Source organism: Leuresthes tenuis, unplaced genomic scaffold (assembly GCF_036924035.1).
Source record: "Leuresthes tenuis unplaced genomic scaffold, fLeuTen1.0.hap1 SCAF_7, whole genome shotgun sequence".
Classification (NCBI taxonomy): domain Eukaryota; kingdom Metazoa; phylum Chordata; class Actinopteri; order Atheriniformes; family Atherinopsidae; genus Leuresthes; species Leuresthes tenuis.
Genome location: NW_027325361.1, coordinates 15,140,851 through 15,155,613, shown reverse-complemented (window position 1 = coordinate 15,155,613; position 14,763 = coordinate 15,140,851). Strand labels below are relative to the sequence as shown.

Below are 14,763 nucleotides of genomic sequence, written 5' to 3'. Positions count from 1 at the left end.
GCGTGAGGCTCAGTTGTGTTGTTTGCTAATGTGCGTTACCATGGAGATGCTTGCTGCGCCACATTCCTTGCCGCGAGGAGGTACACAAACATGGCAACATATCTTCACCGGGATAACATAAAGCTAATTGATTTTTCTCTGGAAATAAATTGTTTTTAAATGTTGCCACTGTGCAGACAAGTTACTAAATTAACTTGCTGCTTACCACAAACAGGCGTTATTACCTTGTTCTGCAGAACTTCTCCCCTCACAGATGAACAAAGCTGTTTAAACTCATACTGTGACTCATACTCGTACTTTTTAAACATAATACTCCGTGTATTCACGATATGATTCAAATTCAGCTACTTTTGAATGAGGATACCACCCCAAATGCTTTCCAGCGTCTGAATAAACATTGCTTTGACGGATTTGACGGATCGTCAAACTGGAGAAAGCAAGAATATCAGACAAAAACAACAGCATGCACTCCAAATTATGTTGGATTCAAAACTTTGCATTAACATGTTAAATGATGATGTTTCCTAAGAGACATTTTATGTTTGTTTTATTTTTATTTTGGGAAGAGATTAGTAGATAGTGTCAACTTTTGAACAATGTTTGGCTAATTAATAAAGACTTTAACAGGAAAATAAGAAATTTGGCTACAGAATATGATGATTAACAATATCTTGATTAACAATTTCATTTATCTTGATACATTTTTCTTGGCTGGGGTCTTTCTGTGTGGAGTTTGAACGTTCTCCCTTTACCTGTGTGGGTTTTGTCCAGATGCTCCAGTTTTCCCCCTCAGTTTAAAAACAAGCAGGTTAGGTTAACTGTCGATGCTGAATTGACAGTAAGTGTGAGTTTCAGCGTGCCTGGTTTTCACTGTGTGTCAGCCCTGTGATCAACTGGCCAGGGTGTACCCTGTCTCTTCTATAATGTCACCTGGTATAGAGGCGGAAAAGGACAAAGTATAGAGAATGGATGGACAACACATTTATGCTTATAGATGCTTTAAATCTTAAAACAATAGGTCATTCAAATGCAAAGCAAGGAAGATTAGCAAAAATCCACTTTCCATTTTTTCAATAAAAAAAAAAAAACATCACAACAACACTATAATTTAGGTTCATTTTATTAAAACTTGTTTTCTATTTATAATATATGACAAATATTCAGGCTAGCATACGTTGTTTTCAATTATCAAACGTTAAAACGGTTGTCCTGGACAGCCAAATGATGACAGCTGCATCAATAGCGTTACACTTATTACATTCAACTCAAAAAGAAAAGAAAAAAAAGAGAAAAAACTGGGCGGGTTTATGAAAATCAACATTCAATTGTTTCAGATGCTGCTCATAAAAAACAGGATGTGCACATGAGTTTTGTTCCAGCTAGATGGGACTCCCGTTACATCATTATCAACAGACCCTTTGGTGGTTATTGAAAGTATTACCTTTCAATGTACAACCAAGGAAGTATCATAACAAACTACATACTGATTAATAGAGACATTGTTGAGCAGTGGTAGAACTCCCAAACAACATGTAAGGTGTTTTGTAGATTTCATTGATATTATCATATTGTGTTCATCAATACACACTCATATTTCAGGTTTTACTTATTACAATACCTCAAACATAACATTTGCAATTTATGGACCATAAAGTGTGATATTTACAATACAATATCAAAACACTTAAGAATTGCTGGTATCACAATTGTTGTTGGGGCCTCGTGGTAAAGATACCGCGATTTTGAAGTTTAGTGCAACCATTGGCTTGGGAACAAGAATCACGTCGGTTTTGGCACAGGTATCATTCAACATCCTAACAGGGAGCGCAGCTTTACCATTCAGCAATACGTAAACAACAATGATGTGTGTTTGTGTGTGCGTGTGGTATGTATCTCTCCTTTAGGAATGCCAAGCTCCCCTCTGCTGTTTGAACATACCACGAAGGACAACGTTTTACAAAAGGAGTGAAATACAGTAGGGAACATCTTCAGAACATGGAGGGGCATCACTAGTCATAAGCTGCAAGAAAGAAACAGAACATCTGTTATCCACATCTGCTTTTCGGCCTCAGCTCACAAGGAAGAGGAGCATGCGATCCACTTCATAAAGAGAGATGAATTCCAAGTCAGAGGTATCATGCAGGCATGCCATCACACCAAAGTAGTCTTACTTTCTATTGTGAGGATGCAAGTACTTGCTGCTGTGCCTCTGCTGTTCACAGCCTTGCACATGTACTCTCCCTCATCCTCTGGGAAGGTCTCGGGCAGATAGAGGCAGTATGTTTCTCCTCTTTCTATATACTGATAGTCCTCACAGTCCTGGAGCATCTCCCCCTCAAACCACCAGGTCACTTCTGGCTTTGGCTCCCCGGTGATCTTAACGGTAAACCTAACTGGCTCAGAATCAACCACTGACTGATTTTTGAGGGGCTTTTTGAACCAAGGAGCCCCTGACCTGGCATGATCTTCCTCATCCTCATAAGCTGCAGAGCCGTTGATGATGCTACCCTCGTCCTCAACATCATCCTCCTTCTTCTGCAAACAGATAAAAACCATCACAAACTCTTGCCCGGGTCATGGCGACCTCAAACCAGACTCTTGCTATGCCATCATGCATTACGAATGATCTTGCAAAAATATTTAGTCGTAAACACGGGGGATTACTTTTTGAAGGGCAGCATCAATCTCTTGCTGTTCAAACTGCATTCTCTGCAACTTCTGATCCTCTATCCTCCTTCGCTCCTCTTCTTCTCTGGCCTTGGCCATTTGTTCAAATCGAGCTCGCATGTCCACCTTCTGCTTGAACGGTGACTCCTCAGGTCTTGCTGAAGTTGTTTCTCCTTCTTCTTCCTCCTGAAAAAAAAAGCAGCAGTTATATGTGTCACTGAGATAATCCCCTATTAATAAAAGAAAAAAATGCTTTGTTTATTTTAATTTGTAATTCAGCCTATTTGATTATTTCTATAAACAGTCTTAATCTTTATTCTTATTATAAGAATAGGAATAATTGACCCACTCAATGTCTTTTTGGAGAATGTACCTCGCTGTATGACATTTGGCCTTTCTTACCTCCTGAAACCTCTCAGCTTCTCTCTGTTTGATTTCATCATCAATGGCCTTCCTCCTTTCTCGCTCCATCTCAATCTTTTTCTGAATCTCCTCCTCGGTCAGCTGCTTGATCTTCTCAAATTTGGACTTGAGATTTTTGGCTTGAATGGAGCCGGTTCTCTTGAGCTTCGTGAGCTCTTCATATTCTTTGCTCACAACATCAGAGCTTTCATTTACCACATCCTGTACAACATGAAAACAATTGAATCAACAGAAACCGTTATCCTTTGGTTTAGATAATATATATTTTTTATTTAATTGTATTTCAACCCCAAAAAAAGAAAATAAAAGAAGGAAAATGAAAAAGAGAGAAAAAATTTTGTCAAAAAAGAGGTATCTGACTACTTTATAGATTTTGAAGGAACATATTTGTGGTATGCAATGTACAATGTAGGAACTGTGGCTCCAAACATAGCTTTTTCCTCTTTTTGTTAGTGGAAAATAAATAAATGTCTTGTGCATAAGCACCCCAAAAAACATTTGTTTGAAATTATAAAGACTAACCTCGCCCATCTCTTGTCTGAGTTGTTCGAATTCCTGCTTCTCCAGCTCCATTTTCTTTTTGCGCTCCTCTGCCTTGCGTCTCCTCTCAGCTTCCTCTTTCTCTTTCAGCAGCTCCTCAAAGTTGATCTCCAGTTTTCTGGGGTGCAGAGCTTCCTGAGACTCACTCTTCACCATTCCGTCATTATCGTCTAGCATCTACATACACAAGAACCCAAAACAAAATGGTCATCACAGTGAGAGTCAGATATATAACTGCATTTGTATCCATGTTCAAATACAATCCAAAAAGACATTGTCAAAAGTCCAACATCTACACAACACAAAATCACACTGTAAAACCAGCAATTACTGCACATTTAAAGGCAACATGCATCCTCAACAACAAGTAAGCAAATGCTTTTATCTGCGTGGACATTTGTACCCTTGTGCATACAAGTAATGCATTCCTTTTAACATTCTGCTTTAAACATTGTTGTTTCTGCAGAGTTTGCTTTTTTTTTCCAATTAAAATAGTGAATATTTGAAACTGAAAATATCTTACTGTTTCATCTCCATATGCAGACAACTCCTGATCCATGCCAGGGCTCTTAAAGATATAATTTAGACAAGGGAACAGTAGTGCAGGTGTACCATTTGAACCCAGTAGAATAATATGTAACATATAACAAAATGACAAACGTAAATGTCATTTGAATCCAAATATTGATAATTTGAAATATATTGAAATATTGATTGTTTGAAACAGGTGTTAGTTTGATGTATACCAGATTGATGTTAGTTTAACTGGTGTTTTTTCTATAATCATTGAGCAAATATTTCTATATACTACACATTGCTGTAAACATATAAAGTTTATGTATGACTTTCTCCTTTTGTATAAAGGCTGAAAATCAAACCTTTTTTCACAGGTTTTTTCACAGGTTCTTTAACACGGGAAAGCTGAGCAGCTAAGAAGCAGCAAATTAGCTTGAAGCCTGAACAACATTAATACCATTCTAACATGTTGGTACTCACTCAAATACATGCACATGTGATGGGATTTTTGGTCACCGAGTCACATAGACTCACCATGCTCTTGCGGGCCTCAACATAGAGCCTCTTTTCCTCTTCCAGTCTCCTCTTGGCCTCTTCCTCTGCCTTTCTCTGCTCTTCCTCTCGTCTCTGCCGTTCCAGATCCTCAAAACTCGCACATATCTTCCCGGGTTTGTTGCCTTCCAGGTTCAGCAAGGCCATCAGTACCTCATCATCCTCATCTACGAGCTGAAGATGAACAACGTGAGCTCACTTTTATGCCAGTTTAATGTACCCAACACTATGCAAATGTACTTGACAATTTTCAGAGGAAAATGTTCTTTGTTTGTTAACACCATCAACACTGACCTGTGAATCTTTCAAGCAAAATGAATAAAACCAATGTTGTGTTGAAAGTCAACTTAGAACCAAGTACTCCTTGGAATATATGGAGAAGTCAGGGGTGGCTCAAAGCTTCTGCACAGTACTGTACATTTTCAAAATGATTCTTATTTTTAAGAAGTTCAAATTTAAGCTACATTAAAACTAATGACTCAGCACTTTAAGAGGCCTTGCTGTTTTGCCATTGGGCAGAAACAATTGCTGAAAAGATTGATAGGCCTGCCACTGTCCGTGTGCTAGCCTACATATGACGCCAGAGCTAGCAGCCAGTTATCTTAATTTAACACAATATGCTGCTGGCCTTATCTCCATATCTTATTATCCAGATCAGTTTTTTTAGTTTAGGGGATTACTAGCGTTTGGAGTGAAACTTCAAGAGATTGTTGTGTGACTGGTACCGGCTTCTTAAATAACTCTCTGCTCAAAGCACATAGGTATAAACATGAAGTATTTACCAAACTGTTAAGCTATTTCCTCTCGGGCCCAATTTATATACTTTGTAAATTGCTGTGATGTTACCACCAGATCTTTCTGCAGAGTGATCATTTTCCAAGTTTACACAATATTATTTAATGTGGTATCTATCAGAGGGAAGCATCTTGACCATGCTCTTCCTGGCTTCAGCAAAAGCTCTTCTCTCCTCCTCCATTCGTCTCTTGGCCTCTTCCTCTGCCTTTTTGCGCTCCTCCTCTACCCTTTGCCTTTCTAGCTCTTCAAAGCTCAGTCTCAGTTTCCCTGGACGGAAGTCCTCTTTGTCATCTTGAACTGGCTCAGAGCTTTCCTCGTCTTCTCCCTTATGAGACACAAAAGTAGTCTGAATAGCTCAAACATCCAAATTCACTATGCAGCACGTGTACACTTAAAGTTTATGATGTGTAAATTGAATCCAAAGATTGAGGATGTGTCAGTTTCCAACAGAAACAAAGTGGTTCATAAATTAGCATTCCTCCACAGAATATAATATGTTTTGTTACCAATCCTAGCCGGGCCTGTTCATAGGCCTTCTTCTCCTCTAACAGGCGCCGTTTTGCTTCTTCCTCAGCCTGCTTCTTCCGCTGCTCCTGCCGATCCTTCTCCAGCTCCTCAAATGTTAGCTTGAGCTTTCCGGGAGCCACCGACACCTTCTCCTCAGGTGTCTCCTCTTCATCCTAATTAAAAAGAGAAAAAGATTACACAAGACATTTAGATTTGAAAGATCCAACACACCCAAAACATTCTTAAGCATTATTATGAATTATTGTGTACCTGCTGAACAGTAGAGCGTCTCTTGGCGTCCCTGAAGGAGCGTCTGTTTTCATCATATCGTCTCTTCTTCTCCTCCTCTGCCTTCTTTTTCAGTTCCTCCTCGCGGTTCTTCTCCATGTCCTCAAAGTTCAACTTGATTCTGCCCGGAGGTCGTGATGGCTTCGCTGGAACCACACGCACCAGGATTGTGTCATCTCCTTCCTAAAATGAAGATTAGCCAAAGTAAATAATGAATCATTTAGAAACATAGACCACATTGGCAAGCCAAATACACGGCTTATTGAGATTGATGGACACACTTCGTCTTAATTCAGGTCACTCAGGGAGCAAATTCTCACCCAAACTGGGCGTAAGATAATGTGTATGAGCAGGGAGCAAGTCTTCAGGGTTAATGTCACCATTTGCAGCAGGTCAACGTGTTAGTGTCAGTCTAAGATAGCGGAGTCTAATTCGGTCGCAGGAGGGAAGTCTAGAGCTAATTCTGTCACTGGGAGGTGTGTGAAACAGTTGGCAGTCATGTGCTGTCTACACCTGGCAGCTCTGTTCCAGTTGTTTCTAGATCACCACCATGTGAATGCCTCACAGGACCATTTCAATTATCAGATCTAAAGCATGAAATTCCTATAGCTTTTCCCTCTGCTTTTATAGTGAATTTTGGAATAATCACAAAAAGGATATTTATGTTTTCATGTACATTTTTTCATGACGCTCACCACCATTTTCAAAACGACTGCAAGTTTCTTTCATGGCTCCCCTTTTGTTTGTCTATGTAACCGGACTTTAAGCTGTCCGATGTGTTAATCTGTTTCAAAGTTAATATTGTAATCAAAGAGTGAGTGTTTTATCCAAGCCCAAAACAACAAGTTAAACCATTTAATAACTTCCAATAATATGCCAGGATTGCAATCCTGGTGGTTAAAAAAGTGGCCCTAAAATAGATAGATCAGCTTTAACATGTAGGATGTAATTCTTTCCAAACATGGCACAAATCCATTGCAGCATGTAACAAGTCGTGACTGCCTTAGCAGTATCCTGTTAAAGATTTCCATACATTATTCTTACGGGACCGTTGATGTCATTCACGCTGTACTAGAGCAGAATTAGGCCACAGAGGTAGCAGGTAATTGCCTGTAATTGCCTTTCTGGCCCAAGAATGCTTGCGTAACCGTTCCAAAGAACTGAACTATACCGAGTGTATACTGTAATAAGGCTAAAAGCTCTGCTCTCATTGTTCCGTCTGTCCGGCATTTATAAAAATATTTATAAAATGTATTTCACACCATTCTCCAAACAAGTAACACAGTGGCATGTAACGGAGGTGACCTATTTAACCTCAGGTCACAGTATGGTCATGTCAACAATGCTACTGTTGGTTTCAGACCTATATCCAGGCCTTGCCAACTGTTCAGATTTCGAAAGCCACTTAAAATAACTCATCCAAGTGGCAGCTGAGGATTATCTTAATCATTACAGATGAAAGTGCACCATTCTCACCATAAAGACCACACTGGACCATCCAGACAAGCTGCCCTGCTTCCTAATAAACTATGACAAACTTTACAAGTAGGTCACCACTGGTTTACTGACCTCAGCGGCTTTCTGTGCCAATTCTTTCTTGATTTTGGCTTTCTCCATGTTGTCCTGGGCCTCCCTCTTCTTCCTCTCTTCTTCCATTCTCTTCCTTTCCTCCTCCTGTCTTTGTTTCTCCATTTCTGCAAACTTCCCCTTTACGCTACCTGAGCATTTCACAAAGCAAGATAGCAGCCGTCAGCCACCTCTTCCCTCCACATATTTAATCTTTTTTTCTACTATTTGCATCTCTTTGCGTGCCTTACCTTTGATTTTGGGGACGTAGGACTTTTCCACCTTTGCCGGCTTCACCTCTTCTTCCTCATCACTGGAGGCGAGTAGTTCTTTTATCTGTGGCAGATCAGACGGAGAGTGTGTTCAGGTTAAGATTTAGCTGGGATCATCTCTTCTGCCACTCAGGAGCCATGCTGGTCCCAGCAAGAACAAGGGCCTAATCCCTGCTAATAGCAAGGTCACGTGGCCTGCAGGTGGGCCTCTGATTGGCAGATTCTGTTGTTGCACAGGCAGGGGATGAGCGTAGGTGTCTGAGCGTGGCCAGCTTTGGCATGATGGTACATAGAAAGGTTGTGTCTATGAGTATCACTGATAATCCACTCACTAAACACCATATCATTGCATTTATTGTACTGCGGTAAATCTGAAAGAAAAGCTGTTCAGCCTTGAATTCTTGATCTCCAACTTTCTCCTACACAACACACTCCTACACCGAATGTCAGTCTCTTACACAGTGAAACTGATAAAACATTCATTCATGTGGTATCAAGCAGTGTAATATAGATGTTTTGAGTTTCACTTTATGGTATTTATGGCTGAAACTAACACGTTTTTAATTTCTGAACTAATCTTTTTTTGTTTACCTAGTCAATGGATTAATGCATAGAATGTCAGGCAATACACTGCCTGCACCATTACCAGACAAATGACTATCCCAAGCTTGTCAGAATTTCTCAATTAAGTTGCAAACTGTACGATAGATCTTAAATGTGAAGTCACTAGGAACTCACTATCCTCCAGTGCCGCTATATTCTACAGCAGCACCCCACACACAGTGTACAGAAGCACAAAGTATCAAATGTTCAGAGTAATGGCAAAGGTTAAGGAGGCTTGAACGCAACAACTACTGATTAAGATTTACAGGCATAAGCATTAACAATGAACCAAAAAAAATAAATGAAAACCAGCCTCAAAGATCTTATGGAAAGATTAAATGAGAATGGCCAGCAGGGTTGAGGATGCAACAAATTCACATTTCTAGATTGTAACAAGAACCATTTGCGACAATTTTCAACATATGAAGTATCCCCTTTATCATCGATTTCCAACATTCAGGGGAACTGCTCTATACATGCATAACCCTAGTTATCATTCGGTGGCTGGAGGTGATGCACTGGCTGCAACAAGTGGGAAAATTCCAGCAGGGAAACATCACTCTATAGTTCTGGCTTATCCATATCTAAAACAGACCCTGTGGGTGGCAGGAAGATAAACACCAGGCTCCAAAACATGAAACTTGTCTTCAAGTCCAACCTCTACAACTCGACTACGATACTAAAAAAAAATGTATAAGATACCCAATAAAATACATTCTATTACAGAAATCTTTATTTTCCATGTATCCCACCACTGTTATAATACCAGCTCAGGACATCCTGAATGTCTCTCAACTCAGACTAACATACTTGAACCATTGATAGCTTTTTTACATAAACTTAGTGATGCTAAGTTTCTGGAAGATACTTTCTGCAGGCAGTGGTACAACAAACGTCTGCAGCATTCAAGAGGACCATGACCTAGAGCAACGTAATTGGTTAAGCAGGCGTCCCATGTACAGAGGCTGAAGGTCCTTGACACAGCTGGCCAAGGTTCAAGTCCTGGGCTAAGGCCCTTTGCTTCCCCTTATATCTCTGTTCCCTTTTCCTTTCCTTAACTATTGTCAAATAGGCCAATAGTGCCAAAAAACCAAAAGGCCATGACCTTCATGCTGAGCAATGCTCCATCCCGTGCATTAAAGTCCACTACTGCTTGGTCAACTAAAGATGGTTTTAAGGATGACTGAACAATGGTCTGTTCCCCTTACGCACATGACTTAAAACATACTGAGAGTTTATCTGCTCTATTCAATCAAGATTTACTCAAAGGGAAGCCAGTACACCTCTTTGAACATCATTTGTCATCAGGCTGTAGTTTCTGCCACAGCAAAAGGTCAAAAATCCTGTGCACGTTTCCTCTGAACTTATGTCTGAGAAAGACTGAACTCGTTTTTTCTTTGTTCACCAGTGAAAGTAATTGTGATATATGCGCTTTTCCCAAGACTGTGCACACAATGAAATAAAACGTATCCATCAATAAATGCTTGATGATTGATTAATCAACTATTTTTTAGCACTACGGTGTACTGATGTCCTTGCTACCCGGCCTATTATATTTAGTATATGGTTTATCTGAGAGTTTGGTAAGTTGATCAGTGTAAGTCTACACAACACATGATTAAATGATGAACCCACTGGAGGGTTAGTTGGGTTCATTCCTTTAGGACTCATTAATATGATTAAAAAATACCACCTTACAAAAAACACAAACCAAAGTTGAGTATTTGAATTGAACACAAGTGATTAATGGATCAATCCTCTGAAACACAATGTGAGTGATATTAGTACACTGTGTGAAGGACTGAGTTCTCACTCATAGTGGCTGCTTTGTCTCCCCCATCATGCCTCATGCCATGCGGATCACAGGTGGAGGTTAATGGGGTTATCGCTCTTTGACCTGCTGCTTCCTGCGATTCCACTCCCTCTCCTTGACAAATTGGTCCTTCCTCTTCTGCTGCTCATCTCTGTTCCTCTGCCGGCTGCGCTCCTCCCTGGCCTTCTGCATAGCCGCAAACTTACTCGTCACATCCCCCTTTTCTTTGTTCAGCTTCGGCACGTAGCTTCTGGCCACCTGCTTTCTGGTTCTGAGGAGTTTCTGTGGTTAACAGAGACACAATGATCAGTTATTTCTATGATCATGTTTTATGTTCATATGAAGGGGAATCATTTAAATATGACTGCGTTTTTCATCTTATTTTTTCTGCTTTACCTCTTTCTTAAGTGCCAGATCAGAAATATTCTGGGTGTCGTTTGTTTCCAGTTCTGGATCCTCTTCCTCCTTTGTTGAAACACCGTTAACAGCCTCTGGTCTATCATCTTTCTCATTCCCTGTACCATTTTCTTTGTCCTCCAAACCGTTCGCATGTGCCTTCTCAGTCTCATCGCTTGTTTTATCAGTCATGTGGTGAGATTTTGTATCTTCTCTCTGCAATGTTGTCTCTGTTCTCTCCTCAGCATCGCTGACCATCACATCATCTTCTTCGTGTGTCACATCGTCTTCTTCGTGTGTCACATCGTCTTCTTCGTGTGTCACATCGTCTTCTTCGTGTGTCACATCGTCTTCTTCGTGTGTCACATCATCCTCTTTGTCTTTTTCACTGCTCATGTTGTGTTCATTTACATTTGTGACATCTTCCATGTCGTGGGCTTGCAAAGCCGTAACCTGCGCCACCTCGGTCATGTTTCTGCCACTATGACAAGTTGACAAACAGGATCTATTATAGTTTTACCTGCAAAACAAAAGAACCATGGTTCAGTTACTGCTGTCGCTCAAGTGATTGACTGCCAGTTCGCTTTAGACATAATAAAAGTTGAATGAGCCACAGAAACATAACCAAATTGTATAAATGGTGACTTTCATTTCATTGAATTACAGAATATATTATTGGGATTAAGAATGATTGATATGCAACTAACTGACTGATGTCAGAAAACAAAGATTCTTCAAATAAAGAAAAGTGTAAAATAGACTGACTTTGCAGACTGGGTTTCTGTGCTTGTACTGCACAGTTTAATTCTTTATCCAAAGTATTAAGCACTTTATGAACTAGATTCTTCATTTTGACTGTTTTGAAAGGATAGTTTGCCTACATTTTCCAGTTGGTATATATACCAATATATAGCTGCTATTTTCTTGTCTCTTTTTTTTTTCTTAGCAACAAGCATGTCTTAAATCAAAGGCAGAGGCAAATAGAGGTGTTTTGCTCCTCAGTATGTTGAGAAAGAGTGCAAGGGAAGCTTGCAGACTCCTATTTATAGCCCACTTAAGGGTCCAGAACATGTGATCATGGCTATTTCTGATAGGCAGTTGGACAAAGATCAACCTGGCACCCTCGTGTCGCCCCGCAGACCCTTGACAAAATGGCCAGACTAAGAGCTAAACCATTGTGTGAATGAGAGCTGTGTGGGCTGTTAGTCACCCAAGACTAAAACTGTTACTGTTTATCAGCATCCACAAATACCTTTTCTATTCAGGTGTGGTGATCGTATTGTGGCTCAATGCTGCTGATCAGAAGCTCTAATATTTCAGTGTGTGACCTACAGCCAACACAACGAAGCGTGTCTATTGCAGGCCTCAACATCCAGCCCACTGCAAATGTAAAATCTTCAAAGAGTCCACATATGAAGCACATATGTGTCGCCTGTGTTTTGGTTCATGGAAACATGGCTAATTTGACCACTGTGCTTGTAATTCAGTCGCTCAGGGATTTATTGAATGTCCACCCTTAGTCCTGTGAAAACAGAGGTAAATGTTGGGAGACATACCGGCCAGACCAACAATTATGGGATCAACAGCTGTCATTTTCCAAAAGAGGCCTGTGACAATGTCTTCTGCTGTGCATTGTTAGGTCTAAACACAATGTCATGAGTATATAATTACGTAATTATTTAGAATGAAGTTGTAAATGAATATAGTCACACAAAACCATCTACTTCTCCATAATAAATCATGAAATAAAATAATCTATAATCTGATTAGAAAATGGGAGGCTTCTCACATATAACACTAACATAAAGAAATTCTACAAACACAAAACTTTGGTTTGGACAGGTGCTGTCCTATTTCTGTACACAGCTGACACAAGAAATCACACAGTGCCTGAAAAATAAACGAGAGTTTGACACAAGCTAGACAGAAAGGTGCATGTGTTAACCTGGCAAAAGCTTAATTTGATACAATTACAGTTTCAGTCTTTCTGTTTCGTTACATCTGCTCAGTGTGGTCAAGCCACGAATGGCAGGATGAACCTTTTTAGTTCACTATTCTCTGATGCTTAAAGCATCTATTTTTTTCTCCACGCTTGTGAAGAGACTAATTTATGGTTCTGCATTCCTTAAGGCTAAACTTGAGCTTTTAGAAGAAAAAAAAGGCTTTACCTGCTCACCGTGCGGTCGTCCTCTTATTTTTCTTTAAAAGAAAATCCTTTGTGTAGATTAAAAACTCGAAGAAGTGAAACTCTGACCAAAAGAGACAGTCCACGATATGCGACCACTCGCTGCACTAAGTCGACCGGCTGCTGGCTGCGGCTTGTGTGACGTGAGCCGTTTCCATAAAAGTACCGTTACTTTCTACAGGGCACTGCATTCCGCGCGCGCCTGCTGCAGGTTCAGCTGTTGCCCCCTCGCGCGTCTGCGCACACATGCACCAGCGCCACACAGACCCGTCCTGGTCATTTGTTACAGCTGCATAAATAACAGATATTAGTGATTCGTTGGTTTTAGCTTCGAAAAAAGATATTTTGACAAACAAAATAATCACCGTGGGATTTTTATTTTGCAAGATCACATTAATGGCCACAAAATAGTCTGAAACCACAAAACCTACAGTTAGCATGTTTTATATGTGGGCTTACAGTTATGCTATGCTGTCACATGTTTGCCAGGAAAGCAAATGCAACTTTGATTTTGCAGAGTTGCATCTGAACAAACAAGACTTCTGGAACAATTTCCATTGGATGGACCAAACCAAAGTGGAGATGTTTGGTCATAATGACACATTGTTACAAACCAAACACATTATATTAGCACAAGCACCTCATACCCGCTGTCATGCACGGTGGTGGAGGGTTGATGATCTGGGCTTGTTTTTCCGCTAAAGGACCTGGGCACTTTTCAGTCATTGAGTCATGAACTCCTCTGTATACCAGAGTATTCCAGTGTCAAATGTGAGGCCATGTGTCTGACAGCTATAGTGTTGCTGAAACTGGGCCATGCACCAGGACAATGATCCCAAACACAGCAGCAAATCTACAACAGAATGACAGAAAAATGAAAGAATCAAGGTGCAATTGCAATGGTCCAGTTAAAGTCTTGATTAAAGTCAACTTGATGAAAGGTTAAGAGACCTTAAGAGAGCTACACGAATGCCCACAACTCTCAATATAAAGAGGCTGAAATTCCTCCATGATGTGAGAGACTGATACTGTCTTATAGAAAATAAGCAATTTGAGTCGTTACAACTAATGGTGATGTAATTAGTTTTTCACATACTGCTTCTACATGTTGACTTAGTTTTTGTTCAGTAGATAATATAACAGTGTAATATGTTACATGTTTGTTCACCTGAGGCGTATTAAGACCTGGTAAAGATCAGATCATGTTTTTTTATGATGTTCTGAAAATAAAACCATGAAAATGAACAGTGTGTAACTTTCTTTTTCACATGACTGCAGTGGCCACAGTGCAACAATTCATGTTTATTATTTAGCTGTTAGAGTTAGAGCAGTAGCTTTGTACGGTATTTGATAGATACGATTGTGTCTGATTAATTATGCTAGTAGGACAGACCATTGTCTCACAGGTTATCATTTACCACTGCCTGAAATGTCTGGTAAAATTTAAACTGGACACTCTTTTTGGCCACAACTGTTTGGGAGTATTGTAATCTAAAAGCAGACAGTGATGTTGTTATCTGCTTGTTGGCCTTTTAGAGCCTGGATTCCAAACTTATCAGTAAAGAGGGATACCAGTTTGCCCTTTGTTGTTCAACAGTAATCTATGTTTTTCTGCTCACCATGCAACCCATCCAGGTTTT

At 40.1% G+C, this 14,763-nt stretch overlaps 1 protein-coding gene across 5 annotated transcripts; it reads right to left on the bottom strand.

Annotated features, from left to right (window-relative positions):
* Positions 1-1,102: 1,102 nt before the first annotated feature.
* On the bottom strand, positions 1,103-13,260 carry nexn (nexilin (F actin binding protein)). 5 transcript variants are annotated; one of them, XM_072389476.1, is made up of 16 exons: positions 13,107-13,260; positions 11,200-11,458; positions 10,939-11,166; positions 10,627-10,824; positions 8,106-8,190; positions 7,858-8,006; positions 6,271-6,471; positions 6,000-6,173; positions 5,630-5,818; positions 4,681-4,872; positions 4,154-4,198; positions 3,613-3,807; positions 3,070-3,291; positions 2,665-2,853; positions 2,172-2,535; positions 1,103-2,020 (listed from the first exon to the last, which is right to left on the bottom strand). In XM_072389476.1, the coding sequence occupies exons 2-16, from the start codon at positions 11,407-11,409 to the stop codon at positions 2,010-2,012; spliced, it is 2,652 nt and encodes an 883-aa protein (XP_072245577.1). In that variant the 5' UTR covers positions 11,410-11,458; positions 13,107-13,260; the 3' UTR covers positions 1,103-2,009. The 5 variants fall into 5 exon arrangements, with proteins under 5 accessions (XP_072245577.1, XP_072245576.1, XP_072245578.1 ...); XM_072389475.1 differs by lacking the exon at positions 1,103-2,020 and having other exon boundaries at positions 2,043-2,535; XM_072389477.1 differs by lacking the exon at positions 1,103-2,020 and having other exon boundaries at positions 2,043-2,535; positions 11,221-11,458.
* Between the last annotated feature and the right edge of the window lie 1,503 nt (positions 13,261-14,763).